General features: G+C 44.3%; 3 protein-coding genes across 8 annotated transcripts; 2 read left to right on the plus strand and 1 right to left on the minus strand.

Annotated features, from left to right (window-relative positions):
- The first annotated feature begins 193 nt into the window (after positions 1–193).
- Positions 194–1627, plus strand: LOC106637525 (tropomyosin-like). 2 transcript variants are annotated; one of them, XM_089591383.1, is made up of 6 exons: positions 194–456; positions 530–852; positions 940–1015; positions 1091–1223; positions 1282–1383; positions 1474–1627. In XM_089591383.1, exons 1-5 carry the CDS (start codon positions 217–219, stop codon positions 1362–1364), a joined length of 855 nt encoding a protein of 284 aa, XP_089447509.1. In that variant the 5' UTR covers positions 194–216; the 3' UTR covers positions 1365–1383; positions 1474–1627. The 2 variants fall into 2 exon arrangements, with proteins under 2 accessions (XP_089447509.1, XP_014205815.1); XM_014350329.3 differs by having other exon boundaries at positions 1282–1627.
- Positions 1628–2424: 797 nt separating this feature from the next.
- On the plus strand, positions 2425–3561 carry LOC106637526 (tropomyosin-like). The gene is given in 6 exon segments (XM_089590818.1): positions 2425–2618; positions 2682–2840; positions 2916–3003; positions 3073–3118; positions 3121–3183; positions 3289–3561. Coding segments are annotated over 6 exon segments (642 nt in total). The 3' UTR covers positions 3381–3561.
- Positions 3562–6811: 3250 nt separating this feature from the next.
- Dscam2 (Down syndrome cell adhesion molecule 2) lies at positions 6812–25807 on the minus strand. Of its 5 annotated transcripts, XM_089591693.1 has the most exons (27): positions 25775–25807; positions 24757–25021; positions 23999–24163; positions 23333–23616; positions 22873–23017; positions 21371–21522; positions 20126–20398; positions 19504–19788; positions 17315–17617; positions 13247–13366; positions 12900–13073; positions 12658–12808; positions 12400–12548; positions 11899–12328; positions 11616–11794; positions 11345–11514; positions 10738–10876; positions 10364–10481; positions 9703–10157; positions 9438–9619; positions 8778–9315; positions 8561–8715; positions 8490–8511; positions 8217–8428; positions 7988–8141; positions 7797–7899; positions 6812–7116 (listed from the first exon to the last, which is right to left on the minus strand). In XM_089591693.1, the coding sequence occupies exons 2-27, from the start codon at positions 24930–24932 to the stop codon at positions 6852–6854; spliced, it is 5499 nt and encodes a 1832-aa protein (XP_089447819.1). In that variant the 5' UTR covers positions 24933–25021; positions 25775–25807; the 3' UTR covers positions 6812–6851. The 5 variants fall into 5 exon arrangements, with proteins under 5 accessions (XP_089447819.1, XP_089447820.1, XP_089447818.1 ...); XM_089591694.1 differs by lacking the exons at positions 8490–8511; positions 19504–19788 and having other exon boundaries at positions 6812–7101; positions 8572–8715; XM_089591692.1 differs by lacking the exons at positions 8490–8511; positions 19504–19788 and having other exon boundaries at positions 6812–7119; positions 7797–7902; positions 7952–8141; positions 8572–8715.
- Between the last annotated feature and the right edge of the window lie 879 nt (positions 25808–26686).

Raw genomic sequence — 26686 nt, forward strand, 5'->3', positions numbered from 1 at the left:
GACAGTTGGCTCTTTATTTTGGCAAAGTCTCCCCGAGGCATCCACAAAGACCCCACACGCAGCCCACGACTCCTGGGATCGGCCCCCGACCACCCACGCGCGTGTCCTCTCCAGGACGTGTGACCGAGCACTGCTGCCGCAGAGTTGAAGGGGTAAGGAGTAAGAAAGTAAGGAAGAAGAAGAAGAAGAAGAAGAAGAGAAAAAAGTTGGTCCAGGATGGAGGCGATCAAGAAGAAGATCGCGGCCCTCAAGAAGGAGATGGACGAGGCCAACGAGAAGGTCGAGGCGAACGAGGTGAAGGCCAAACAGGAGAACCTGCGCGCCGACAAGATATACGACGAGGTGCACGATCTCGAGAAAAAGCTCATCCAGATGGAGAAGGACTACGTCGTGTGCAAGGAGTCCTTCGAGGCCCAGACCGCCGAGCTCGAGCGCTGCGAGAAGGCCTACACCAAGGTACCCCCAAATGTCTTTCCTCTTTTTTTATCCTCCCCCAATCCGTGCTTCTTTCAATGTATGTATAATTTAGGCGGAACAAGATCGCACGTCGATGACGAAGCGCGTCCAGGAGATCGAGACGTTGCTCTCGAAGAAGGAGGAGCTGCGGCTGACGGCCCAGATAAAGCTGGGCCGGGCGACCGAGTTGAACGACGACGCGCGCCGCATGTGCAAGGTCCTCGAGGAGCGCAGCCGGCTGGACGTCGAGCGCGTGGAGAAGCTCACCGCCGAGCTGAAGGACGCGCGCCTGCTGGCCGAGGACGCCGACACCAAGTCGGACGAGGTAGTCAGGAAGCTGCAGTTCGTCGAGGAGGAGCTCGAGGCCGCCGAGGAGAGGGTCAAGACGAGCGAAGCGTCAGTATTGCGTCCCGTGTGTTTTTTTTTCTTTTTTTTTTTTTTTCCCTCTTTCATTCGTCCACACGGGTCGTTTCCTGGTTTCAGAAAAATCATCGAGCGCGAGGACGAGCTCTTCATCGTCCAGAACATCGTGAAATCGCTGGTGGTGTCCGAGGAAAAGGTCAGATCGGCTTTATCGTGCAACGCAATGTTTTGATCGATCAATGTGTTTGTACGTGTTTGTGTGTCCCATCAGGCGAACGCGCGGGTCGCGGATATGAAGGATCAGCTGAAGGCGCTGAAGAAGAGGCTCAAGCAGGCGGAGAAGCGCGCCATCATAGCCGAGAGGACTGTGAAGATGTTGCTGAAGGATGTCGATTTCAAAGAAGGTGCGTTATTTACACTTTGTTTGTTCAAACGCGACGTTGTACATTTTGGTTCTTTTAGACGAGCTGAGGGAGGAAAAGGACAAGTACAAGGCGCTGTGCGACGATCTCGACTCGACGTTCGCCGAGCTCACGGGCTTCTAGACTCCTCGGCGAGAAATAGGTACCTATGCCCACCGCCACCGTCATCATTTTCCTTTTTTTTTTTGCATCCGCATCAGCAGCTCTCCTTCGCTTCGATTTTTCCCGACAGGCTGCAGTCCGCTTTTCATCTCATCTGTACCGCGAGAGGTCCATTTCTCACAGCTTACGCAGCGCTTCATTGTTTCGTCACCTATTGGATATTTGGGTTGCCGCTGCTACCGTAGAAGCTCTCTCTCTCTCTCTTTGACTCGAACGCTTAGAGCTCTCTGATGGCTTTGCTCTGCAATTTTTTTTGTTTTTTTTTTTTTTTTTCGTCGCTCTTAGCTATAACTGTGCGTTCAGTTATCGGGAACTTTTCTGTCCAACGGATTTCATGGTAATGGCAATAATAATGACAATAACAGCTAAAGATTTGGTTTTCTTTTTCAATTAAAACGCGTGGCTTTCACGTATTTATACATCTGTTGCTTATCTTTTCTTCTTCCTTTTTTGTTTTTTTGTTTTATTTTTATTTATTATTTTATTTTATTTTTTTTTTTTATCATCATTCGGGCATGAATGTTGCACACGTGTATACACACGAGACTGCAGTGACTCTTGCATTGGACACAAGTAACAACAACATCAATTATGTAACGATCGATGTAACATACGTTCAAGTGGACAATATGTACGATCTTGTGTCTTTGCAATAAATCAGAGCTTTTGTTTTTTTTTTAAGCTAAATTTCTATGCGATGTTATTCCACCTTTCCTCCCTTTCCTACGACCAACGAAATCGTCGACAATCGTTTTCGACGATCGCAAAGGAAAATACATCATATTTATAGGTGTAGAGCGCAAAGGTATATAGGTAAACGAAAAGAAACAGGGGCGAGAAGAAGAAGAAGAAGAAGAAGGGGAGGATGAAGAAGAAAAAAAAAAAAAAAATAATCAACGTAACTAGTGCCGAGTGATAAGACAAGTGTATAGTAGTACACTTGTACATACACACGCACACACACGAGGACCAAAAAAAAAAATGCTTCGGGGCCGGGTGAAAGAAAAAGGCCGAGCAACGCATGATTTTTTGCATTATTTCGCGGGTCTATAAAGGTATTGTCTTGTCAGCAGTCGTTCAGGTGCAATCGGAGTTCGCGATTCTCAACAGGAAGATACAGCAGTGCATCGACACTTGGGAAATGGCCGAGGAACGGCGCGCCACAACCCAAGCGAAGCTAGCTCAGGCCCTCCACACGGTCGAGGACGCGAAAAGGTGCGCCATCGTCCCTGTCTCTGATCCAAAAAAAAAAAAAAAAAATTAACAATAATGATGCAGGATCAGCCGAGTTCTGGAGAACTGTAGCAAACTCGACGAGGAGAGGATGGACTTTCTGACCGAGGACGCCGATTTCAAGTCGGAGCAGATCTCGAGGCTGCTGGCCCTCGTCGAGGACGAGCTCGAGACCGTTGAGGAGAGGGTCAAGACCACCGATGCGTAATTCTTCTTTTTTTTATTCTCTTTGATCACACAAGTACAAGTTTGTGATACGATTGCGCGCGTGCTTTTTAGAAAAATCGCCGAAAAGGAGGACCTCTTTATCGTTGGCAACATACTCAAGTCTCTGGAGGTCTCCAAGGAGAAGATACGCATAATAATGGTGTATTGTTGCAGTCGATGATCTATTTTTTTTTTTTTTTTTTTTTTCTTTCTTTTAACACGTGGACAGGCCAATCAGCGGGTCGAGGAGTTCAAAAGCCAGTTGAAGAGTCTGAAAGTCAGGCAGTTTCCACGGAGAAATCGGTCAAGTGGTACTTGAAGGTGCTCGACATGAGGGGAGGTGAGAGCGATCGAGTCTGGATATTACACATATTTTTCCAAACACCCGCCAGCTACTTTTTTTGTTTTTTGTTTTTTTTTTTTTTTTTTTCATAAGTTTTCAGAGAGAAGGAGAGCAAGGAGAGCAAGGAGAAAGAAAAGTACAAATACATGTGCGACGACTTGGACTCGACGTTCGCAGAACTGACCGGCTACTAAAATATACGCTGCTCCGTTTTCTTCCTTGTGCACCTCCGCCCTTTTTCCCTCGCATTCTTTCTACGCTCGAGCTTTTCTTTCATCTGCTGCTCTGGGCTATATTGGGTAATACCACCGCTACTCTGCGACGTGCTATTTTTAATTGTGTATTCTCGGACACGCGTCGGACGAGCCCTCATTGGGTTCCTTGTTTGTACTTTTCAGATTAAATGAATAAATCTTTGGTTACTACGCTATGCAACTTTTCTCTGGTTATTTATTTGCATTGCTATGACTTTTTTATTTATTTTTTCTTTCTCCAGGAAGCCTCTTGCTAAGAGTATGATATTATGGAGGATGGGTTAAATGAGAGTCAACGAACGAATCGTGCCTTTAACGATGTCGATTTATTTAATCGATCGCGCGTCGATCGACCATACAATACTTGGGAACGCCAGAGTCGTTTTAATACATTCACTTGAAGAGTACGCTGCATTTATATTTCCTTAATTTGTCTTTTTTCTAACATTTTTTTTTTTTTGTTTTTTTTTTGTTTTTATTTGTTTTTTTTTTCTTTTTTTTTTTTTTTTTTTTTGTTTTTTTTTGTTCGTTACTTTGTTGTTGTATTCTTGCCCAATATCAATAGATCAATAACCAAGATGAGACCATTTACAGTACACGACTGGATTGAGTATTTTTTTTTTTTTTTTCATTCAACATTGTCTCTCGCATATCTAACAAACGGACAAGGTATTTGTTGCTTATTATTCGTCGTACGTGCTATCAGCCTTCGAAAAGTCATATCCAAGAAGTTAATCACTCAAAAAACTAGTGTTATTAGTATACGATTTTTACTTTTTTTTTTTTTTTTCTTACTATTTTATTATCATTATCATTACCTTCGCTAAGAACTACACCGTCGTATTCGATCATACAAAACATTGCTGTCAAGTATACTGACTACTGAAAAGAGTTTTTTGTTCTAAAAAGGTTCGAAATTCTTAACGATTAATATTTTGTTTATTTTTTTTATTTTTTATTTAATTCCACCGTGCTCTGACTATCAAAAAAGTGCGTATCGGCTTGGCGCAGTTTGAATTCCTAGTAAAAATTTGGTAGACATGGGTTTCGGTGTTTTTTTTTTTCTTTATAGTATTGGCATAAGTTTTTCCAGTCTTTTTTTTATGTTTTTACTCGGTTTTTGTTTCCTCTCAGTACATTTTAGTGACGTGAAAAAATTTATTAAAATTAAAGATATGTAATATAGTCTTTTTTTTTTTCCTGTTTTTTGGCAGTCGTTTGGATGTGCGCTCGCGTTTGTGCGCTTCGGCTTCTCTCTCGCTGTGCTGCAATCAAGTCTCAATCGGAGCAACGTTACTCCAATTGATTGAATTTTAGTTAAAGCACACGCCAAGAGTATACCGTAAAAATGGAGAAAAAAAAAAAAAAACAATAACAAGTAATAATGTCATCGCAACAAACATCGAAAAAGGTGACAATATATAAAAAGGGTATTTACATACATATATGAATGACCATAAACGAGATTTTCAGAGTGATTAGTCCTTGGCTCAAATCTTTGGCACTTGAATAGTCTTCTATCATAGAAACAACATTGTACGCGACTTTGTCTTTCCTTATTAAATAGTTTGCAGTTGGTAAAAAAAAATTAAACAGATAGAACCGCGATCAAAGTCCCTTCGGCTTCGTCTTTTTATTTTATTTTGAAAATTCAAACACCGGTAGTACTTAGGCGGGCCACCGCATTATAGGTATACATATACAGTCACGCCGTTGTTCGCTTGGAATATCTTTTTTTTTTTTATTTGTACAGACTTTGTGTTTGGTTTTTTTTTTTTTTTTAATTTTAAAAATTTTTTTATAAAATACTAATAATGTCATAATGGTAATTGTGTTTATTATTAATATTTATATATAATATTTATATTCAATAATGTAATAATAATAATAATAATCATAATATTATTAATAGTATCAACAGCCATATTATTTATATATTTATATATGTATATGGATATTCATGTATTTATAATACGTGACAATAGAAATAAACCAATGAACGTTTGATTTTTGTTTGTTTTGTTTTTGTCTATAATCTCGTATTAACTTTGACACACGTATACGTTCTCGCGTTCCATAATATACACACATACCCTATTTATCTCTTTCGACGCGTACACGTTCATATACATAATATAATTGTCTTTTTTCATTCATAGACACTTGATTCGCCTCGAGAATATGTATAATATATATAAGTATATATATATATATTTTTTATACGAATAATTCGTTTATTAGTCCATTTTTCGTTCAACTATACTTACTATTTGTTATTCATAATTTTACTTGTTTCGTCCCGAATATGGCCCTGCGCGTCAGACGCTACTTAAACAATATATTAATATACGGCTCGATTTCGCCGAATGCCCATACATATATATATATATATATATAGCACAAGTTGAGTGGCTAGGGGGGGGGTGAAAGATGAGCGTGGAAAATTAAAAAGTAAGTACATCCGTTGCTTCTCTGACATTAAATCAGCAAAGACCGCATACAAAAAAGGGATTAAATGTACACGTATGTCTAATAATGTCTCTGCACCAGTTGTTTGAACTCACGTACATAAGTATATGGTAAGTAAACATCATCGTCCTCTTTATCGTCTATATTATATTTTCATGCGCAATTCTCTCCTCCCGCAGGTATTTTCATTTTTTTTATGTAATAATAATAATAATAACAACAACAACCACAAAATTATCGATCGTCACCGAATCGTCCCGTAGTTATACACACACACACACGCATTATTGTTATTATTGTTATTATTTATTATCGACCACACGTAAAATCGTCATCGACCAATGAAACAATCAGTTCACATATGTATATACGTATATCCCGTCCCCCTTTTACATACACCTATATTTACAAAAGCTCTTTCGATAACAAAAAGCTTGCAGCATCAGTATGTATGTACAACATAATAATATGTACCCGTAGGTATAGTACCACTTTTGATGTTATACTAACGTACAAAAAAAACTGCATAAGTTGTACAACACTGGCGCTTGCAAGCTCTCGAGAGCTGCCATTATCCTACGGCCCCGTAATAACGTGACATCGTGTCCCCCCTCCCTCTCCCAAAAGAGTATTGGTATTATTTTTAAATTGGCAGTGCATTTTGGTTGCGCGTCCCCGAATCCAAACAGCCGCGTCGAATTAGAAAGAAACACATATAAGAGTCACGTATATACTCGATGAGGAGGAAGAAGGTCGGTATAAAGGAGGATGCGCCACGGTATTAGTCGATGACGCGCGGATGGCGAGCCGATGACGTCGGGTCGGCTACCGGTGCACTGTCGTTGGGCCTTGGGCCGGTTAGTTCTACTCCTCGGGAAAGGGAGGTGGGGCCGGGGGCCGTGGTCGCGGGCGGGGGAGGGGCCGGCGGGAGGGGGGACGAAGCTAGACGGCGATGGAGTAGTCGGAGGATGGGTTGGGGTTGGCCTGTTGGCCGGCCGGCCTCGACCATAGGGAGCTCCTCAGGCCGAGCTTGAGCTTCTTCAGGGAGTCGACGTCGTTGAGTTCGCTGGACGTGGCGGTGTTGGTTCCCTCCTGCTGTTGGTGGTGGTGGTGGCCGAGTTCTCGCTGCTGCTGGGACGACTGGCCGGCGCCGAAGGCCGTCTCCGCTACCGAGATTGGCGGCAGTATCCTGCTCGGCACGTGCCATCTTCTCGGGGGCCGAAATTAACCGGTAGTCACCGGACCAATATTAGTCAAAGCGCTCGCGAAGCGGATCTATTAGGTCTACGGGTCCGAACCACCTTAAACATCATCAGCAGACACACGGACGTGTGCATGTGTACACAATACATACTTATTATACGTTTTACATGTATGAGACTTTTATTGGATATTTTTTTTTTTTTTTTTTTTTTATTTACATGTCATGTTTTAATTGTAAATGTATACATTATGTACAAGTATATGTGTGAAAGTGGATGAATAAACATTGCAAGAAATTAATTCTTTTTTTTTGGTCATTTCGAGTGTAAAGTGGTTCAGACCCCTAATTTTTTGTCGTTCGAGCGTCTCATTCGAACGCAAGCGCAGACGGCAAAATCCATCGATCGTATGTTTGGTAAAAAAAAAAAAAAAAAAAAAAAAAATGAAAAAATAAATATAATATGTTTAAATAACAAATACGACGTTACACGATGTTACTACAGAGCCAAATTGGATTCTATGTAAAAAGAAAAACAAACATTTTCCAGCGAAACAATATATGACATTGCATCCGTCATATATGTATTTCACGACTGAATAATGTTTAATGGATAAAAAAAAAGTATACATGCGCCATATATAGCTGTTGATTCATGCTCGTTTGATCGTAAATATAACACTTACCTCGAGCGACCTCTTCGCGGCAGCGACTTTTGCTCTGACATTGGTGAGATGTCCGAGGAAGTGCTCGACGTGCCGTGATACATGAAATCCGAGACGGCTCGAACTGGCGAGAAAACGAAAAAAATAATTACTTTTGATTGAAGAAGCGAGAAAAAACAAAACATATAGAGATAGAAAAAAAATGTCCTCACTGTGCTTGAGCTTGCCCGCGTCCAGCTGGTTCGACGATTCGGTCCGGGAGCTCGTCAACTGATCCGCGTCCGACTCGCTCTCGTCGCTCTCCACGTCGCCCTGGGCCCGGTGCTTCCGCGCCTGACGTCGACGCGACGACACACTCTTCAACGTCTGCTCGCAATCCAAATGTCCCATAAATCATCCATTACACCATACAATAAAATTACCATGCAAACGCAAACTCACCGTCGTCGCGGGTGGTGGACTCGCGCAGCCCTCCGTCATCGCGTGCTCGTGGTACATGAAACTGTGTAGGAGAGTGTTGTTCGGGTGTAGGCCGGCCGCGGACACTTCCGCCGCGCCTGCCAGGCCTCCCAATCCAGCCAGGCCTCCCAGGCCGGCCCCTGCGCCCTCCGACAGCTGGAACGTAGCGTACGGAGAGATATCCTCCGCCGTCTCTGTAAGCCATCAGAGGCATTGCCTACCTTTCAAATCGGCCTCGACTCCTTTTCGCTTTGCCCTTTTCCCTACCCCACCCACTCTTACGCATACACATCCAACGAAATAATACACGTATAGAAACGATCGGCGAAATTGTCACCTGGAATCTTGTCCTGGGCCCCGGCGTTGGCCTGCAAGGCGACCTTGTGAATCGTCGCGTAGTACCTTTCCCGCTGCGTCTCCGCGTTCTGTTGGTTCTCCTGGGACTCCTTCATCGGCCTCTGCATCCGCTCGGCCGAGTACCCTGCAACAACAACCCCCGTTGTGTATACACGGAACGTTCCCATATGGGCGCGATGGACTCACTGTTGCGCCAACGGGCCCCGATGGTAGCGGCGGCCATGAGAAGGACCCCCATCATGAGCATCAACGGCAGGATGAACTTGAGATCGGCGTAAAAGGCAACGACGCTGACCATACCACCGTGGTCCGAGAGTTCGCTGGGTGGGGCGCCGTCCCTGGTCAGGGTGACGAAGGTGAACTCGGCCTGGTTGCTGCCGGCCACATTGTACGCCTCGATCTTGAGCTGGTAGACGGAGCTCGAGGCCAAGTTGGTTATCACGAAGCGCCGTTGCATCTTGACGTTGTTCGAGACGAGGGTCCAGTGGAACTCGTTGATCGGCCGGTACTGGATCACAAAGTACATGATGGGGCAGCCATTGTCCGGCCACGTGGTCAGCCTCAGGACCAGGGAACTCGAGTTTGGCGCCAGAAAGGCGGCTGCCGGTGGTATGCCGGGCGGCTGGCCCTGCGTGCGCACCGAAAGAACCGGCGAGGCCGGGCTACTGCCGATCTTGTTGTGCGAGCTCAGGTACAGCTGGTACGTGTTGCCGCAGAGCAAGTTCTTTCGGGGCGAGGAGGAAGAAAAAAAACAAACAAACAAACAAACAAACAAACAATAGTGTCAAAAGCCTTGTGAAATTTCAATGTGTCCAGGCTTGAAAGTGATGAAAAAGGTATAAGTACTTTGAGCTCGTGGCTGGTGGCTCGTCGCGACAGCTGCATCTCCTCGAGGGTACCGTGAGTGGTCCGATAATGCAGGGTGTACTTGGTAAGAGGCGCGCCCCCGTTGTAGCCCGGCTTCCAGTGGAGGAGGATGCTGCTCGAGGTCGAACTCGAGACGTAGAGCACAGGTGCGCTCGGTGGAACTGCGTGGTGTTCACACGGTACATAAATATACATGCATAATCATGTATCGCCTACAGGGCCATTAAAATCTATTAAAACTCACCTTGCACGACGAGGGCGTAAAACACGCGGTCGCTACCTTGGGAGTTTTCCACCTGGCAGGTGTAGTTACCCGAGTCCTGGGGCTGGAGGCTCGAGAAAACGAGCTCCCCCGACTGAAGGATCTGTATGTTGCGGCTCGAGTCCGTGCGCACCTGTTCCAAGTTCGATTTGTACCATTCCCGGCTGGTCGGCTCGCCAACGGCGTTGCAGGGTAGACTGGCGGTGCCGCGCCACGGGCGCACCAATTGCACCCCGAAGGAGGTGATGCGCGCGGGCACGCGATTCGTCGGCACCTGGGCTGCAACCTTCGAGCTCTGGCCCTCGCCGACTCGCGTGTTCGCCGTCACCCAGAACTGATACTCGACCCGCTGCTGTAGACCCGTCGCCTCGAAGTACGTGTCACCGGCCGGCAGCATGCGCTTCCCGTGATTCAACTCCTCCCTCCCGTCCACCACCCTTTGGGTTTTTACGCACATGTACAATCATATTCGTTTATGTATATATACCGAAGAAACAACAATGTCTCTCGTAAATTTTTGAAACTTCATGTGTGCTCCCAAACTAAACTTTCTGACAATGATAACAATATAACAATGATGCTCAAGTTGCGGACAATAGGGGGGGGGGGTAGCGAGACCGAGGGTGATGTCATATCTACGTACCTCGTGTGTAGATTGTATTTGATGATGACACCGTTGGGCTCGTGAGGCGGCAGCCACGAGATAAAGAGCGCTTCTGGCGAGCTCACGACAACTTTAATGTCGGCCGGGCTACCCGGCACTATTTCACAAAGAAAATCGATTAGGCACTCTCCCTCTGCACCCTCCTATACCCTCCACCTGTACACTCTACACCTAACGTATACTGTTCTTTATCATCGAAGCAGCATCACAGAGGGCTTTTGGAAAATGGGTCATAGATATGTATACATTGCACAGCATATACACGTAAATGTGTGTCAGAGTATAGGTACAGAGAGGTGGTATGCATGGGTACGTAGATACATAGAGACACGTGTATTATATGGATGTCGTACCGTCTTCCTGTGTGTGGCAATAAGTGACTCGCGTCGGCACTCCGTCGCCCACCCGAGTAGACGCCACCACTTGGATGCTGTAATTTGTGTACTTTCGCAAGCCCGTCAGTACAGCAGTGAGGGCGCTCGTTTTCCGCACCTTAAACCACCATTTCAATGATAAGGGTATATATTGCATCGATTTTATGCTTTTACATAAATGGGCTCGCATTCACGGGGAATCCCCGATATCTCTCTCTCTCTCTCGATTTCTTTCTTAGAATGATCCCTTTTTTTTTTTCCTTTCTCTGCTCTCTCCAATCGATGCAAGTAAGTATTTTATTTACGATTTCTCGTTTTACCTCTGTCGTACGAGATTCAAGATTTTTTTTTTTTTTTTTCATTGCGAATAAAGTTAAAGAGGAGAAAAAAAAAAAAGGTAAAAACTAAAGTCAAACGTCAAACCACGGCATGTACAATATAACGAGAGAGCCAAATGTGGATGAAAGCGACTACGCAGTAGTAGCTTTTCTAATGAGAGTGCATAACGGAGAGAGCGGTGTTTTCAAAGGGAAACGAAGGGAAAGAGAGAGAGAGGGAGGGGGTGGTACAGCGAACCTGTACGTACCTCCATTTCGTCGATGCTCGGCCAGTACTCCCCGAGGATCGGCTCGTAATTGAGTTTGTAGCCAACTATGATGCCGTTGGTGTGGCTGTTGGGCGGCGGCTGCCACGATACCTGCAACGACTCGGATGTCAGGGCGGCACATCTCACGTCCTCCGCCGGCATACTTGGCACTGCATTTCATACACCACATTTGCAATCACATTGTACTACTACTACTACTACTACTATATAATATACATTGTTACATTTTGTTACTCATTGCGTGACTTACCGTCCTCGAGGGTTTGCGTGTTTAGGTGCTCCGACAGGGGACCCGGTCCAACTTGGTTGTACGCCTGGACGATGAGGGTGTACCTCGTGTAGGGCCTCAGTCCTGTTAACCGTAACTCAGCGCCACCCTCCTCCCCGTCGCCCGGCACCGATGTAAAGTTAAACGACGTATTCGGCGACCTAACAGGGTCGTTCATTGGCCATTATACCCATTCGCTTTTGTGCGTCAAATATGATTGTGGTCAAAGTAACCATCGACGTATTGATAAAATGGTTCCACTCACGTGGTCTCGCGGAAGCCAACGTTGAAGCCCTCGATGTCGCCGTGCCTGAGCTCGGGCAGGGGCGGCAGCCAAGTGACGAGTATCTCGGTCGAGGAGAGCGCCCTGGCGGCCAAATTGAGAGGCGGCCCGGCCGGTCTCTGCGGCTCCGTTTTGACGTGCAGCTCGGTCGAGGGGACAGACCGGCCGGCCGGGCCCTCGGCGATCACCCGCACGGTGTAGCGCGTCGCCGGCTTGAGATCGTCGATCAGAGCTGCGTAAGGCAGGGGCGGGCCGCTCAACTCCTGCTGCTGCCACATACCATCGTTCTCCTTGTACTGGAGTATGTACTTGCTAACCTCGCTCGTGTCCTGGGACTTGTGCTGCCACTTGACGTTTATGCTGCGGCTCGCCACCATAGCCGTCTCGAGGTTGCCCGGGGCCATCGGGGGCTCTGGTGGAAGATTTCCACGTGTTATTCGTTAAACAATGCGTCCGCAATGGTGGATATGGATATAAACGAACCCTGGACGAGTAGCTGGACGAGCTGCTGGTCCCGGCCGTACAGGTTGGACGCTTGGCAAAAGTACGCCCCGCTGTCGGAAGCCTCGGCCGACGATATCTGGAGTTGGGCGACCACGCCGTCGGGCGTCGACTCTTGTTTCGTCGTCACCCTGCATAAGCGTGCAATAAGTATATATTATGTATATATAGCGATGAAAAAAAAAAAAAAAACACCCCACAACGTGTAGCTCGTGCGGAGAGGACGCCCGCCGCGCTTACCTGTAATTCGTCGAGGGGTTCATTTCGTCCCTGCCGCCCTTGAACCAGCCGACGCTTATGGGCTTGTCGCCGTGGACTTCGCAGTGCAGGGTCGCGGTGTCGGATTTTTTCACGGTGACGAGTCGCGAGGGCGCGGCGAAAAACGGCGAGGCTACACGGGTGACCGACCAGTCGGTATTTAATTGCCATGAGCTCAAAAAGGGCGTTAATAATATATTATGTCAGTTGGAAAATAAGCTTACAGTTGACTTTGAGCTGGATGACTTTGTTGATGCCCGAGCCGATGCCGTTGCTGGCTTGGCACAGGTAGTAGCCCTCCCTGTCCTCCTTGACGTGCTGGAGCAGGAGGGTGCCGTTGTTCAGGACTTTGGTGTACGGCCGCTCGCGCAACTCCTCGTAATCCCCGGACTTACCGCCTTTGTTTTTTTTTTTGTTTTTTTTTCACCACGCACACCCAACACGTTTATTATTAATATTTTTGTCTCGTATTACGCGGGTGAGCATTGATTTTGGTTTTTTTTTTTTTTTTACCTCCTCGGTCGACGACCGCAGGGGTATTTTCGTTTAATGTGTGTACATGATACCTTACCGGTGGCTTTTTTCCATATGATATTGGGTGCGGGCACGCCCTGGGCTTGGCAGTGCAGTGCCACGTGTCTGTTGCGCTCGACGCTCGTGTCGCTCGGCTCGACGGTCCAACGCGGTGGTACTGAAATTACCGAGAGGCCACGCTTTATTTTAAAAAAACAACGGGTTCCGCTCGAATGGCTCGCTATCTTTTTTTCTTTTTTTTTTTTTTTTTTTTTTTTTTTTTTCATTACGTGATATATACTTTCTAGATGCATGGAACTTTTTTTTTTTTTTTCAATCTTTTTACAGTTTAGCGAATTTTCGGGTTTTTCGCCACATGTAGGAAAATTTAGAAAATATGTACAGACAGATCAATGAGCGACAGAGAAAGGAAATAAATAAATATGTATACGGACACAAAAGAGCTCGTAATATAAGTACATACACGTAGAAAACATGTTTTTTTTATAAGATTATATTCATATATTTATTATACAGTTTAAAACGTTCAACTTTGGTAATTTCAATACATCTAGAGACAAAAATATTTATGTTAAAAGATAAAGTAAGTGAAAAAAGAGATGATGTACTTAAAAAATAAGGTATGTTTGAACTTTTTTTTTTTTTTCAAAAATTATTTTACAAAATAAGACAAAGTTCACTACTTGAACTATGTGTATAGTAATTGAGGAAAAAAGTACGTATATTTGTAAAATTAATAAAATTATGGCACTTGAAATGAGAGTAGTAAACATTTTTCAAAAATTTTCAATCAGTATAAGTAATAACAGTAGTATGAATAAAAATATCTGAATACTATGTAGATTGGATTGTAAAATAAAAACGATTAACGTATAACAATAAGACAGAAAAAAATGTTGTAACGATCGATAGAAGTCGACTATTGTATTTGTTATTTACACGCACAAATATGATGTAAATAATATACATATGTCAGCGATAAAAAAGAACACGATGTTCCATGATTCAACAAATTCATGAAACACGATTGGATGAGGCTCATCGAGGTAGGATTTTGATTTTTTCGGTAAAACGAGGTATTTAAACAGGCGTTCAATTGTTTAATTGTATAATTACCATTTGTAACATTGTACACGTCGAAAATTTAAATAATCATTTTCTGTGGAAAAAGTACCGTAATATAGTAACATTTTGGTCCACTTGTTGCTTTACGTCATGACGTCTGCAGATACGTTTTATCTTAGTTATCGGTTGACGTCAAAATATGCGTCACAGCATTTGGCTAACATCAGTAGGTAATTTAAATTGATCAGCGTCATGTCATGTATTCTCGCGTTACACGCAACGGTTACAGCAATCAATTAAAGTCAACTATTTTATCGAGATCGTAGAGCTCAAATTAAATAACTAAGTATGGTAATCACATGTCACAAACAATTAAAAATAGAAAAATTTACGTTTTCTGTAGTGCGAAATAAAGTGAGCTACCGCGAAGTAAGTGCATACACAATTTAAATACATACACGGACATAACCTTAAAAAGTTGAAAACACTATAGACATGAGTTTATTTATGTGATTGGAAACTGCAATTCGAAATGTGTACACTGCAAAAGTGGATGATTATTTATCGATTGCTCTGCATTTGAACGGAAAATCGATCGTGTACGCCTGCCTGATAAATACCTCGTGGATAAATATTAAAGACTGGATATTCGGAAATTCTGAAAAGAATTTTATTGACGGGTACTACTTTTTTACGGTTGTGATATAAATATATAAAAAACGCTGCACAAGCGAAAAGTTACTGGTGGTGAATTTTTAATTTAATACATATATATAGTTATATAGATGTTTGAAAAAAACGCAGGTATACGTACAGTGGAAGTAAAAGACAAAAAATACGTATTATGAAAAAATTTTAGCAAGAGATAGATAAAATTAGAAAAACAAGTAAGAGGCAAATTATGTGTATGTTAGCAGATACTTAAAGCTTATAAATATGTGTATAATTATTTAGCTGTGTTTTACAGGAACATACGTACGTCACGCGTACATATATACTTTAGTATACACCCATGTCTCATCTTGACAAGTTAATCAAAAAGGAGGCAAAGTTATCATAAATTTTAGGAGAATATATACAATAATAATAGTAATGAATACGAATTTAGAAGATCAACAGTTGTATGTTACGTGTGTCATTCCGTATATTCCAGCCAAGTATCATCTAATATTGGTAAGCTAAAAAAATTTTCTACAAAATACAAAAACATTTAAAAATTACAGTGCTGCTAAATTTGTTAAAAAAAACTAGTTGCGTTGTACATCTAAGAAACTACTACGTCTCTAACTACAAAGTGGTACCTGCGATCGGGGTTACAGCTCATATTTCTCGACAAATTACTTATTTACAGATAATCGCGCGTACCACGTGAAAAATAGGTATGTATGTACAGAAAAGTTTTTTATAAAAACATCGAGATATTTTTAAAAACATACAGTAACATCTAGAGATATTGAAAAATACATGAAGATTTGAAAAAGTTTAAAAAGGTAAGTATATACATATTTGTAAAATTGGCGTGGTACGATTGTTCATAATAAGCAAGCGCATGAAAATGTGAAATTCAAAAACTATTTTATTCAATAAAAAGTGATAAGATCGCAATAAATACGTATACAAGTAAAAAAGCTTGATTGATCAAATGTTATATTTGCATAAAAGATTGCGAAAAAGTTATTTAAAAAAGTTGTTAAAAAAAAAAAAAAAAAAAGATAAACATGCCAAAATGAAATACGTAAATACACATTAATGAGATAAAATCGTCGTTACAGCGTGTCCAGTAGTACCAGCTTCAGCCAAGGTTCGGTGAGCGTACATATAGAGAGTCGCACACGACACAGCTACGTCGTGTGTAACTGTAGACCACTTTAACACCAAAGATAAAGAATGTCGAAAATAAAAATGGAAAAAAAGAAAAAAAATTGAAGCAATAGCGCTTTTTGTTGTAATTCGTATTTAGTGCCGACTTTCTTTACAAGATCAAAGATAGGGGAGAAGAGAGAGGTAGGATGAGCTGGTAAAAAATAAAGATGGATATACCTATAGCGCGAGAGAAAAAAAGCTAAAATGTCAGGGTATATAGGCGAGTACATGCAAATGAAAAAAAAGAGTGGTTCGAAACGCATATTACAGAGAGATGGAGGAAAGAGAGAGAGAGAGAGATAGAATGAAAGAGGAAGGTGCAACTCTGTTACCTTATTGTATGTTTGGTCAAGTCAAGCAAACCTTCGGGGGATCCACGAGATACCGACGCATTCCCAGATAAGTAGATAGAGAGCCAAAGCAACGTAAATAACGTGTAATACACATTGTGTTTGGTGGTGGTGGTGGTGGTGGTGGTAAGTGAAAATATATAATATAACAATGCTTCCAATAAGGAGGAATTTAGGGTGAGGAAGGCTTTTCAAATTTACTATAGGTTCGGATGTCGAAGATTGGAGGTTTTTTTGGGAGGTGGAGGATTCTTTGAGAGGGTAATCAATTTTTTTTTTTTTTTTTTTTTTTTACGACCCGCTGTTCAATTTCATTTTTCCAGAAGAAAGTGTTATTTTTCTTTTGCTCACGTACGTAACTCTCGTGACGTGCAACGGGACTCGTCGCGTCGAAACGAATTTTGAGAAAAGATACAGGGTAACAAAAATGAGTGAAAAAAATTGTGAGCTTTGAAGTAAATAAAAAAAAAAAAAAAGACATCGAACTGTATGGTTTACGAAACCTCGCAATAAGGCGAGGGCAAATAAACGACCGAATGTGCTGTCGAAAAAAGAGAAAAATAAAAAAAAAAAATAAAAATAAATAAAATCATTGTCCGCTCAGTGAATTTATTCGATTGAGGAACATCGTAATAATGACGTCTAATGAAATTATCGAAGAATTTCAGATAAGAGGCAGAACAATGATGGTGGTACCTATTCAACAAAAACAACAAATAAAAAAAAATGGGTGATGGTTAAGAGAGTTATTGTATCATCTGATGTAGATAATAGACCTGAGAGCGACTGAGTGAATGAGGGTGTGTGAGAGAGTAGGAGGTAGTTACCTTTGACCTGGAGCTTGGCCGTGTACCTGACCTCGGCGGCGAGGTTGCTCGTAACCCGGCACGTGTACTCGCCGGAGTGGTCAGCGCTTAGATTTGATATGCTAAGGAGGCTCGAGTAGGGATCTAGCTGGGATATATTGACGACGGAGGCGAGCTTTGGGGGCAGGAGGGAGGGACTTTGGCCGTCTTTCAGCCAGGATATCGTTAGAGGCAGATCGCCCTCCGTGACCCCGCACACCGTTCTCGTCCGCATCCCCTCGGATAGTCCCTCTTGGAAGGTAAATGGCTCAATTATAGGGGGTACTGGAAAAAAGGCCAAGAGAGAAGAGAGAACCACACGTGAGAGCGAGAAAACGAAACAGATTTGTGGCACCAACGAATCAAAATATACATTTACAACCGCGCGCTGCTAATTATATGATATCATTATACAATACAATATATATAATATAATTAATATAAATATGATACATATGCTGTAGAGAGAAAGAGAGAGTCGCTTATATCTATATCGTACCACCTCTCGCAGAGAGATATAATAATAATATGTATATATGTATATAAATCAGTAGTATGTATATACATACACATATTATATGTTTAATATGTATATATATGAAATAGTAGAGAGAAAGAGATGGATAGAGAGAGAGCAAATATTTCGTAGCGCGTGCCACCACATAAATATCATCATACATGCGATGGACACCTGATTATTAAAATATATACTTATATTTTATTTCGGTGTACTCTTGGATGCATTATGCATCAAGTCGTATATTAATTAAAAACAAAAAAAATTTGCAAGCAGTTGTGCAGTTAATTAAATTTATCATAATACTCACTGCACGTGGCACGCGCTTCGTCTCGTTATTTACATTATGCAAAATAAATACTTAATATATATATAACATGTGCGCTCATATATGTATATGTACAATATCTACATATATGTACACACTAGTAAAAAACCAAACAGTATAGTACAATAATTATGTATATATAATATTAAAAGAATCGTATGTATATATATATAATTATAAATCTAATAGACAGACGAGATGAGTATGTATATATATATAATATGTACAATAGAGGCAGAGATATAAAGTATAACGTATGATAATATATAAAATATAAACGTAGATAATATAGGTATGTAGTAATATAATAATATATGAGAATAAGATGTATAATACAGAAAGACAAAGAGAGACAAAGAGAGAGAGAGAGAGAGAGATTATTATAATAACATATGTTGACCCTGCCACGAACGAGACTCGCCGACCCTCAGGGTTATGCAATATGTACAAGGGGCTCAGCATCAACATCATCATCAAGGACACACGCTTTGCTCACAAGTACATCAGTCAAAACCAAACGGGCATATCACGCGCGTTACCTTTTCTAATATTTACGTATGCATGTACATGGTGTTTCATAAGTAATGTAAAAAATAATTGCTACATTCTCTAAAATACCATTACATCAGTCGCATCTTACCTGAACCTGTGCTTCGGCTTCCCATACGTTTAGTCTTCCAGTTCTCGTTCGCATGCATGTTTTTTTTTTTTTTTTTTTTTTTTTTTTTCGTGGGTACCTTATTTATGTATACGCGCATTTATAACACAAATAGGGTGATACATTTGGAAAATGTAACTTTTGTATTAGGTCCAACAGTAATAGAAATTGTATCCGGTAGTTTTTTTTTTTTTTTTCCACGTTTATATACAAGTACGAAGTAGTAAACTAATAAAAATCAATTGGGGTACTCCTGAGCACCTATAGGAACATCATAAAAAAGAACCATGGGAATATTCAAGGGAACTGTTGGAGTTAAACCTAGTAATGCTCTTTTATTTTTTGTACAATATTCTAGTTTCAACTCACCTGTGTAAGTTATACGAGTAGCCATACGGTTTTTCCGCCTCTCCCTCGCATGCGTGTTTTTTTTTTTTTTTTTGTTTCTTTTAACCCCCCGCGTTCGGTCCCAAGATGCAGAGCACGCGTCATTTGTTCTCTCGCGTAACTATATATGTACACCCACGCATTTGCAACCAAAAGAGGGTTATGAATGCGGAAAAGAGAGTGGGAGAGAGAAGGAAAAAAGAAAAGTGACGGGTGGCGAGTTCGTTGGGCAGACACTTGTGGCGGGCCTAGCGGTGTTGTTGTCGGTGTTGCTGAATTACCATGGACCACGATCCTTTGCGTGTGGGAGACCTGGCCCGCCAAGTTGGCCGCCGAGCACGAGTAGTTGGCGTTATGATCCGGGGACAAGCTCTCGATCATGAGTATGCTGTTGTACTGGTCGACGTTGGTGATGGTCACGCGATCGGACGAGCTCAGGGTGCGCCCGTCCTTCAGCCAGAATATCGTCAGGGGCAGGTCGCCCCGCGTCACCGAGCACGTGAGCGTCGTGCGCTCGCCCAGGTGGAGCTCCTGATCGGCCGTGAAGGGACTTATTTTAGGAGGAACTGCAACGTCCGATCAAAAAAGAAAGAAAAAAAAAACAACGTTGGAGATGTGCACGAGGATGAGTCTTAACCAAACTAATCGCCACTGGCTCATCTTGGTCGAAGCGGTTGTCTCCTGTTGCCACCTTCTGTATATATATATACTCTCTCTCTCTGCTGCCGCCGGGTACACGTTACGAGGACCACCTAAATCCTAACGCCAATACTCCCACCCACCCAAAAAACGCGCGAATGCACGGCATTTGCGATATAATTTATGTGAAAAAAAAAAAAATGCATGAGTCATATTGTAATAGTACCTATTGTATGTATATGCAAGAGAATATGGTGGGCTTACCGATGACGGCGACGTCACCGCTGCGCCTGGCGCTGTGGCCCTGTTTGTTTTTCGCCCAGCACGTGTACACCCCGCTGTCGGCAATCTTCGACACGCTCGTGACGATGAGGGTGCCGTCGGACAGGACCTTTTGGCGCAGGTCCTCGGGTAGCTCGCGGCCGGCTCTCTCCCAGCGTATCTCCTCGATCGGGTAGCCGGCCACCGGGCACTTTAGGTGCAGGGTCTCGCCCGCCACCGCCGTCACTTTCGGGATCAGCCGGATGTACGGCAGACCTGCTCAAGCGCGTATAGTTTTTTTATTTTATTTTTTATTCTATTTTTCTTTTTTTTTTTTTTTTTTTTTTTCGGTGCATAGAATTTATACACACGTTGCACGTAAATGTATATATTTAAATGAGAAACCTCCCGGGGTGTATAACAACGCAATCTCCGAGATTTTCCAGAAAAATACGAGCTGTGTCCCTCTCGCTCGGGAGACGTGTAAGATCGTCCCTCGGGAAATTTCAAAACAACGCCAACTAAGTAGATTGGGTTGGTATAAGGTCGGACGGAGGCGCGCGCGCGCACAATGCAGCCGCCTTACCAAACGCAGCCACTTCTACTTAAAGCCACCGTCTCGGCGCTGCTGCCAACCAACTTGTTGTGTATACCTACTTTTTTCTTTTTTTCCTCTCGTTTTTACTTGTATACCTTTTTTTCAGCCAGACGCCAATCTCGTTTCACCCAGAGTGTTGCAGCGTCCTCTAGATTTGCCGGGGGGGAGGGGGGGTTCCAAATTCACGCGAAAATGGAAATTCGCAATATTTAAATCCCTCCCCCTCCCGTTTCCTTTTAACCCAATTTACCGCGCAAAATCAAATAAAATAGAAAAAAAAAAAGAAAAAAAGGAGCTACAGCATCCAAACGTACATAGCCTCGGAATCAATACGTTGGAACCCGGGAGCTTTATTTCTTCATTAGATGGGCAGTGAGTTTTAGCAAGAGGAGAAGCGTATTTTCCGGGAATGGGAGGGAGGCTGGGCGGTGGTGTGGGCATGAATAAAAGAGCCAAGAGAAAAGTGTCGAGAGAACCAGCGCGGCAGGGGGGTGGTAAAGAGGTCGACGGGGTGGCACGCCGTGTTGCAGCGACGAGAGTGGATGTGTGTATACCGGTAAAGCGCCTACACGTTCAGGTATATAGATACACACGTATGTATGGGGGTGGTGGTGGACGTGTATTTTTCTTTTTCTTCTTCTTCTTCTTACCGTAGACGTTGAGCCGGGCGGCGTGCGTCACCTTTCCGGCGCGTGATTCCGCGGTGCACGAGTACTCGCCTCCGTCCTCGACGACCACATGGGTGATGTTCACGTGCGATATCACGTCCCCGTGGACCGTCACGTACTGGCCCACCACGAACCTTGAACACACACATACAACGGTATAGGGTGGATGATATGTATAGGTATGTACAGGGGAGAGGGTCAGGCGCATGTAGGAATGTTACTGCAGCTGCCGGTGACATATAAGGCTTTTATTGCTTGCATGCAGCTCCACTGTGTTATGTATCCCCCGTACAAGTGCTCCTGGCACGGCCCCAAGCTACACTGCTCCTATGCTACATCGACTGTCACTGTGCCGTACGCCATACGCAATAGCCTTATCTTTATTAAAAAATAAAAAATAAAAGAAAACAAGTTCCACAGCCCCGCCTGGCAAATCATCGTTGTTCCACACTCCCCCTCCCCATCGGAGCACTCAACTTTTAATGAATAAGCCATTCGTCAAATCTCTCTCCTACAGTGTATGCGTATGTTTATACCTATATATACTGCATGCTCTTCCGTATCCTCTCCTGCGCCGAGCAAATAGCCGGGGAGTTACCTACATTCGGCGAGTTTAGTGAACTTTTCCATTTGACCCTGCCTGGGCTGCTACTATATATTATATACAGCGCGTTGCCGCCTGCCTGCGTGCTTTTTCATATTTTATCGGCCTTTTTGGAACACCCCCCCCCCACCCCTAGCTCTCCACCCCCTTTTACGAGTCCGGTGCTTCAAAGAGCGTAAAAAAAATTTAATTTTCCCGAGCGGGGCGCTGCACAGCTCGCTCCCTCCCACTCGACATTTGTTATCATCTGTATCTGTCTCTCCGTCTCTCGCTCCAGCCTTTTATCTTTTCACATCTGCCCCGCGCGTACACTCGTCCTCCACCCCCATTTAATTTACCCCTTCCCTTTCTCCCTCACCCGCGCAACATCGCGGTGGTGTATAGTTTCCAACTTTTGCTGGAAATTCGCAACTCTCCCTCTCCCCAGCGCTGTATTGTACTCCCGGCAATTGTACGACTAATGAATGCCAACGATCGTCGTACACTTTGTTGTTATCATTGTCGTTATTTCCATTTTTTTTTGCGCTCGCGTATACACCCTGCAGCCCAAGTATACAACGTTATTTTTAGTTGGCGAAACTTTTGGCAAAAAATGAAGAAAGAAAGAAACATTTCTCCTTTTTCCCTCCCGGCAGGAGCGGCCAAAGTCCATTATATTTCCTTGGAAACGTATTACGCCGAGCGTAAGTATATATACATAGCACTCGTATAGGAGGTGGCTAATACACAAAAGAAAGACCGCGGAGCCGCGTGCAGAAAGTTTTCCTCCAACTTTTTGCGCTGCCGGCGAGCAAAGGGCGCTCTATACATGTATATACACATTGAATGTAAAGAGTTGGAGGATGGGGTGAAATATCGAAAGGGGTTTTTTTTTCCTTACCTTCCGTGGGCGGGCAGCGGGAAGCCATCGAGCGCCCACGAGATCTGGGGGGTGGGGTTCCCCGCTGCCGAGCACTTGAGCGACACGGCCGGGCCGGGCTGTAAGGTCTGCTCGATGAAAGAGTACAGGAGCACCGGCGGCGCGTCTGAGACCAAAGACCAACAGAATATTTATAATACAAGTCTCGAGAAGTATAACAATGCCGAATCATCCTCGTTTGCTGCAGCTCTTCCCGTCCCTCGGAATACCTAGCTCCGCTCTCGTTTGCGCGCCGTTCCTCCTTATTGATCCGAGTTTGCTCTTCACCTACCATTGCTTTGAATTATTGATGATTTTTTTTTTGTTTTTGTTTTTTTCCATCATCATGGTATATTGTTGATTGTCGGAGGGACCAGAGCTGCTGCAGTCGATGACGGTGTATTATAGGCTTGCGCTGATAGATATATATATATGTACGTACCACCGAGCTGGAGTTCGGCGGAGGCTTGTGCCGTGTCGCCCTCGGAGCGTCTGACGATGCATTGGTACATGCCCCGGTCCTCCCGGCCGATGCTGTTGATCCTCAGGAGTTCGGATTGTCTGCCCGTGCCCGGCAACTGTCGGCCATCCTTGTACCAGGTGACAAAGTGCGGACCCGCCTGCGGATGCGAGCTTATCTCGCAGCGAAACTCGGCGCTACCTCCCAAGTGGACGCTCGACAGGGCGGGCGTCACCTCGACGTGCAACGGCACCGTCACCACGAGCCTGCAACGTTCAACCCCCAACCCCATCGTACGTCAATATATATAGGTACACAGCCAAAGCTCTCTCTCTCTGCAGTTGGCGTTTCGCGCGATTAATATATATGCCGATTGCTCGTGTGCCATACTGTCTCTGGTGCTGTATCTGCCTCTCGAAAAATCGCGTCTGCGTCTGCGTGCGGAAAGATACAGCGGCAGCAGCGTTTGACAGCTTTCGTTCTTTTTTTTTTTTTTTATTTGTAAAATTTGTCTCTTCCTCTTCCGTATGGTAGATTGTACACTATCGAGTTGAAATTTTTATTTTTTGTTTCCGACAATCGCCGACGCGAAAATCACACGAGGTGTCTATACAGATCGTCGAATCGAAAAATTGTTGTTTTTGTTACCTGAGCTCGGCACTAGCTTCGCCACCGGCGTTTGAAGAGGCGGTGCATCGGTAAACACCGCTGTCCTCGAGCGTGACGGCTTCGATGGCCAGTACGGGGCCCAAAAGCCTCGTCCTTGGCCCTGGCAGCACTAACATCGGCTCGGCGCCCGTTTGCGCGTACCACCTGGAAAAAGCTCACCTCTCGGTTGTTGTTGCGTTGTTTCTTTTTTTTTTTTCCTTTTTTTTTTTACTTCTTTAACCATATTGGTACATAGACTTGTATAATTTAATAGTTTCCCTTAAATGAAACTGTTTGAATCATGAAACACACCACCATAAAATCCATCCCAACCAAAAACAATTTTTTTTTTATTGACAATTCGTAAGTAAAAACTAAAAATTGCAGTGCGTTCACCTTGAAAATTCTATTTAATTGTATAGTATACACATATTCGGGGTGAAAAAAAAATCGACGCGTGAATTCAAAGGCTTTTGCGCTATCGAGTATTATTAAAATGGAATTGAAAAAGAGGAAAAAACTAAATACCGGACACATTCACGCTCGTTCAACGACTTTTTCGATATACTGAAAAGAAAAAAAAAAAAAAAAAAAAAATGGAACGCAATACACACAAGCTATAAATTCACTTTTTATCGGCAAAACTTTGAAAAACGCAACACCTACAATATACATAGTCACATTGGTGCAGCTGATATTAAAATTGTACAAAAACTGTGGAGTAACAATAAATAAAAAAAAAAAAAAAAAAGACGCACCTGTACTCGGGAGTGGGGCACGCCTGGGCGATGCAAATGAGGGAGGTCGACTCGTCCTGCGCCACGTAAACGTTGTCCGAGTGGTCGAGTATGACCGGGGGCACGATACCCCGATGATCGGCTATCCTCACGTTGGCCACCGAACTGACGACAACCTGGCGCGTCAGCCGATGCATCGTGCGGCACCTGTACCCCGGCACCTGGTCGCTGAACTCGAGACTGTGCACCAACAGCTCACCCGTCGGCAGCAAGTGAAACTTGCCGTCTTTTGTAAAACAACAAACAAGCAAAAAAAGTTTTTCCTTTTTTTTTTTTTTTTCTTCCCTTCGCGTGAAAAAAGAAAGAAAGATAAAACATCTCCATCCCCGTGACGAGAACAAGTAAAAATTGCCCCGCTGCAGTGCATCAAACGAGAGTGCAGGGTATAGGTATAAGGTACACGATCGATAAGAGCCCGCGCGCGCGAGAGAGAGCCTTTATTCTTTCCGTCGTCTCTCGCCCTCCCCCCCCCCCGCGGTGAGTCGCGTGCGTTGCCAAGCCGAATCGCGCTAACGAGCCCTTCTCCTCTCTTTCTCTATTGCTTTTCCTCCTTCTTCTTCTTTTTCCCCGATATACCCGCGGAAAGCGGCCCTACACCCAGCTCCTCCTTCATCTGTACTCGATACACTTTTTTTTTTTTCTCTCATCTCATCCGCCCTTCTCTCGCACTGCTGACTCTCCGCTACTCTTGCCTCTCATTTCACGGGGAGCGCATATATACGGTGCACCGCGCTCTCCGCCCCCGTCTTCATCATGAAAGTTCAATGCTCCTCGCGATACCCACCCCCTCCCATTGCCACGATTCTCTCCGTACACCCGTACAAGGCCGGTGAACAACAATCTTGTCGAGCCAACGCGTAGCGCGTGTATGTTATATCATCCGCGCAATGGTACATATTATACGCACGAGAGAAATGAAATGAAGCTGTGCTTGCACTGTGTGAGAGAGAGGGGGGTGGGGTGGGCGTTGTGTTCTTACCTCCCTGGAGCGAGGGGTAGATGTAGAAAGCGGGCTCCTGGAGCCACGAGACGACCCGGACGAGGTCCTTGACGAAGCTCGGGACGACGCAGCGCAGCACGGCCGTGCAGCCCCGCGAGGCACCTCCGATCACCTCGACGTCCACCTTGTACGCTTGGGCGACCACTGCGACAAGCCAACAAGTGATATATATATCGTGTGTTGGTCGCGTAAAAATGTATATTGTATATTGGGTATTGGGTGTAAGTGCTGACCTGCTCTGACTTGTACGTCGCGACTGAGCACCCGGCCGACCGAGTTGCTGGCGACGCACCTGTAGGTAGCGCTGTGTACGTCCTGTCTGTAGGCGGCGGCTGGAAAGGGCAGCAGCACGAGGGTGCCATTTTTGAGGAGCCGCCTGATGCCGGGCACGTCGCCCGCGGGTAGCCCGTCCGCCGTCGACCAGTCGATGTTGGGCGGTGGGCTGCCGGTGGCGGCGCAGTCCAGCCACGCGCCGCTCGAGTTTGAGAACTCGACCCTCGAGGCCGGCTCGATGAGGAAACTCGGCCCACGGAGGTGGGCGTCGAAACCGTGGCCCCGGCCCGGGCGCACCGGCAACAGGGCCAACAGCAACAGGAGCAGGGGCACGCCTGGCCATTGCGTCCATCGGACCGGCAAACAAACAACCAAACAAATACATCAACTTATTTGTGTCTCTTGCGTCTCGTAGTTTATAATCATATTTATATTGTGGTGAGAATAAATTTTTAGTGCTTCGTTGCACTAGCCTTTTTCATCGACCGAGTGAAAAAAAAATAGGGGGGGGCAAGAGCGGTAACGCTCTCTGTTCGGCGTAAATTCCTACGTGCACCATAGGTGCGAACTTTACCGAGGGCGCAGTAAACGTCCCAAGGTAAAAGAAAAAAAATTCGC

This window comes from Copidosoma floridanum, unplaced genomic scaffold (genome assembly GCF_036245765.1).
Source record: "Copidosoma floridanum isolate Cflo_tuat_1 unplaced genomic scaffold, Cflo_Japanese_pri ptg000013l, whole genome shotgun sequence".
NCBI classification, from domain to species: Eukaryota; Metazoa; Arthropoda; class Insecta; order Hymenoptera; family Encyrtidae; genus Copidosoma; species Copidosoma floridanum.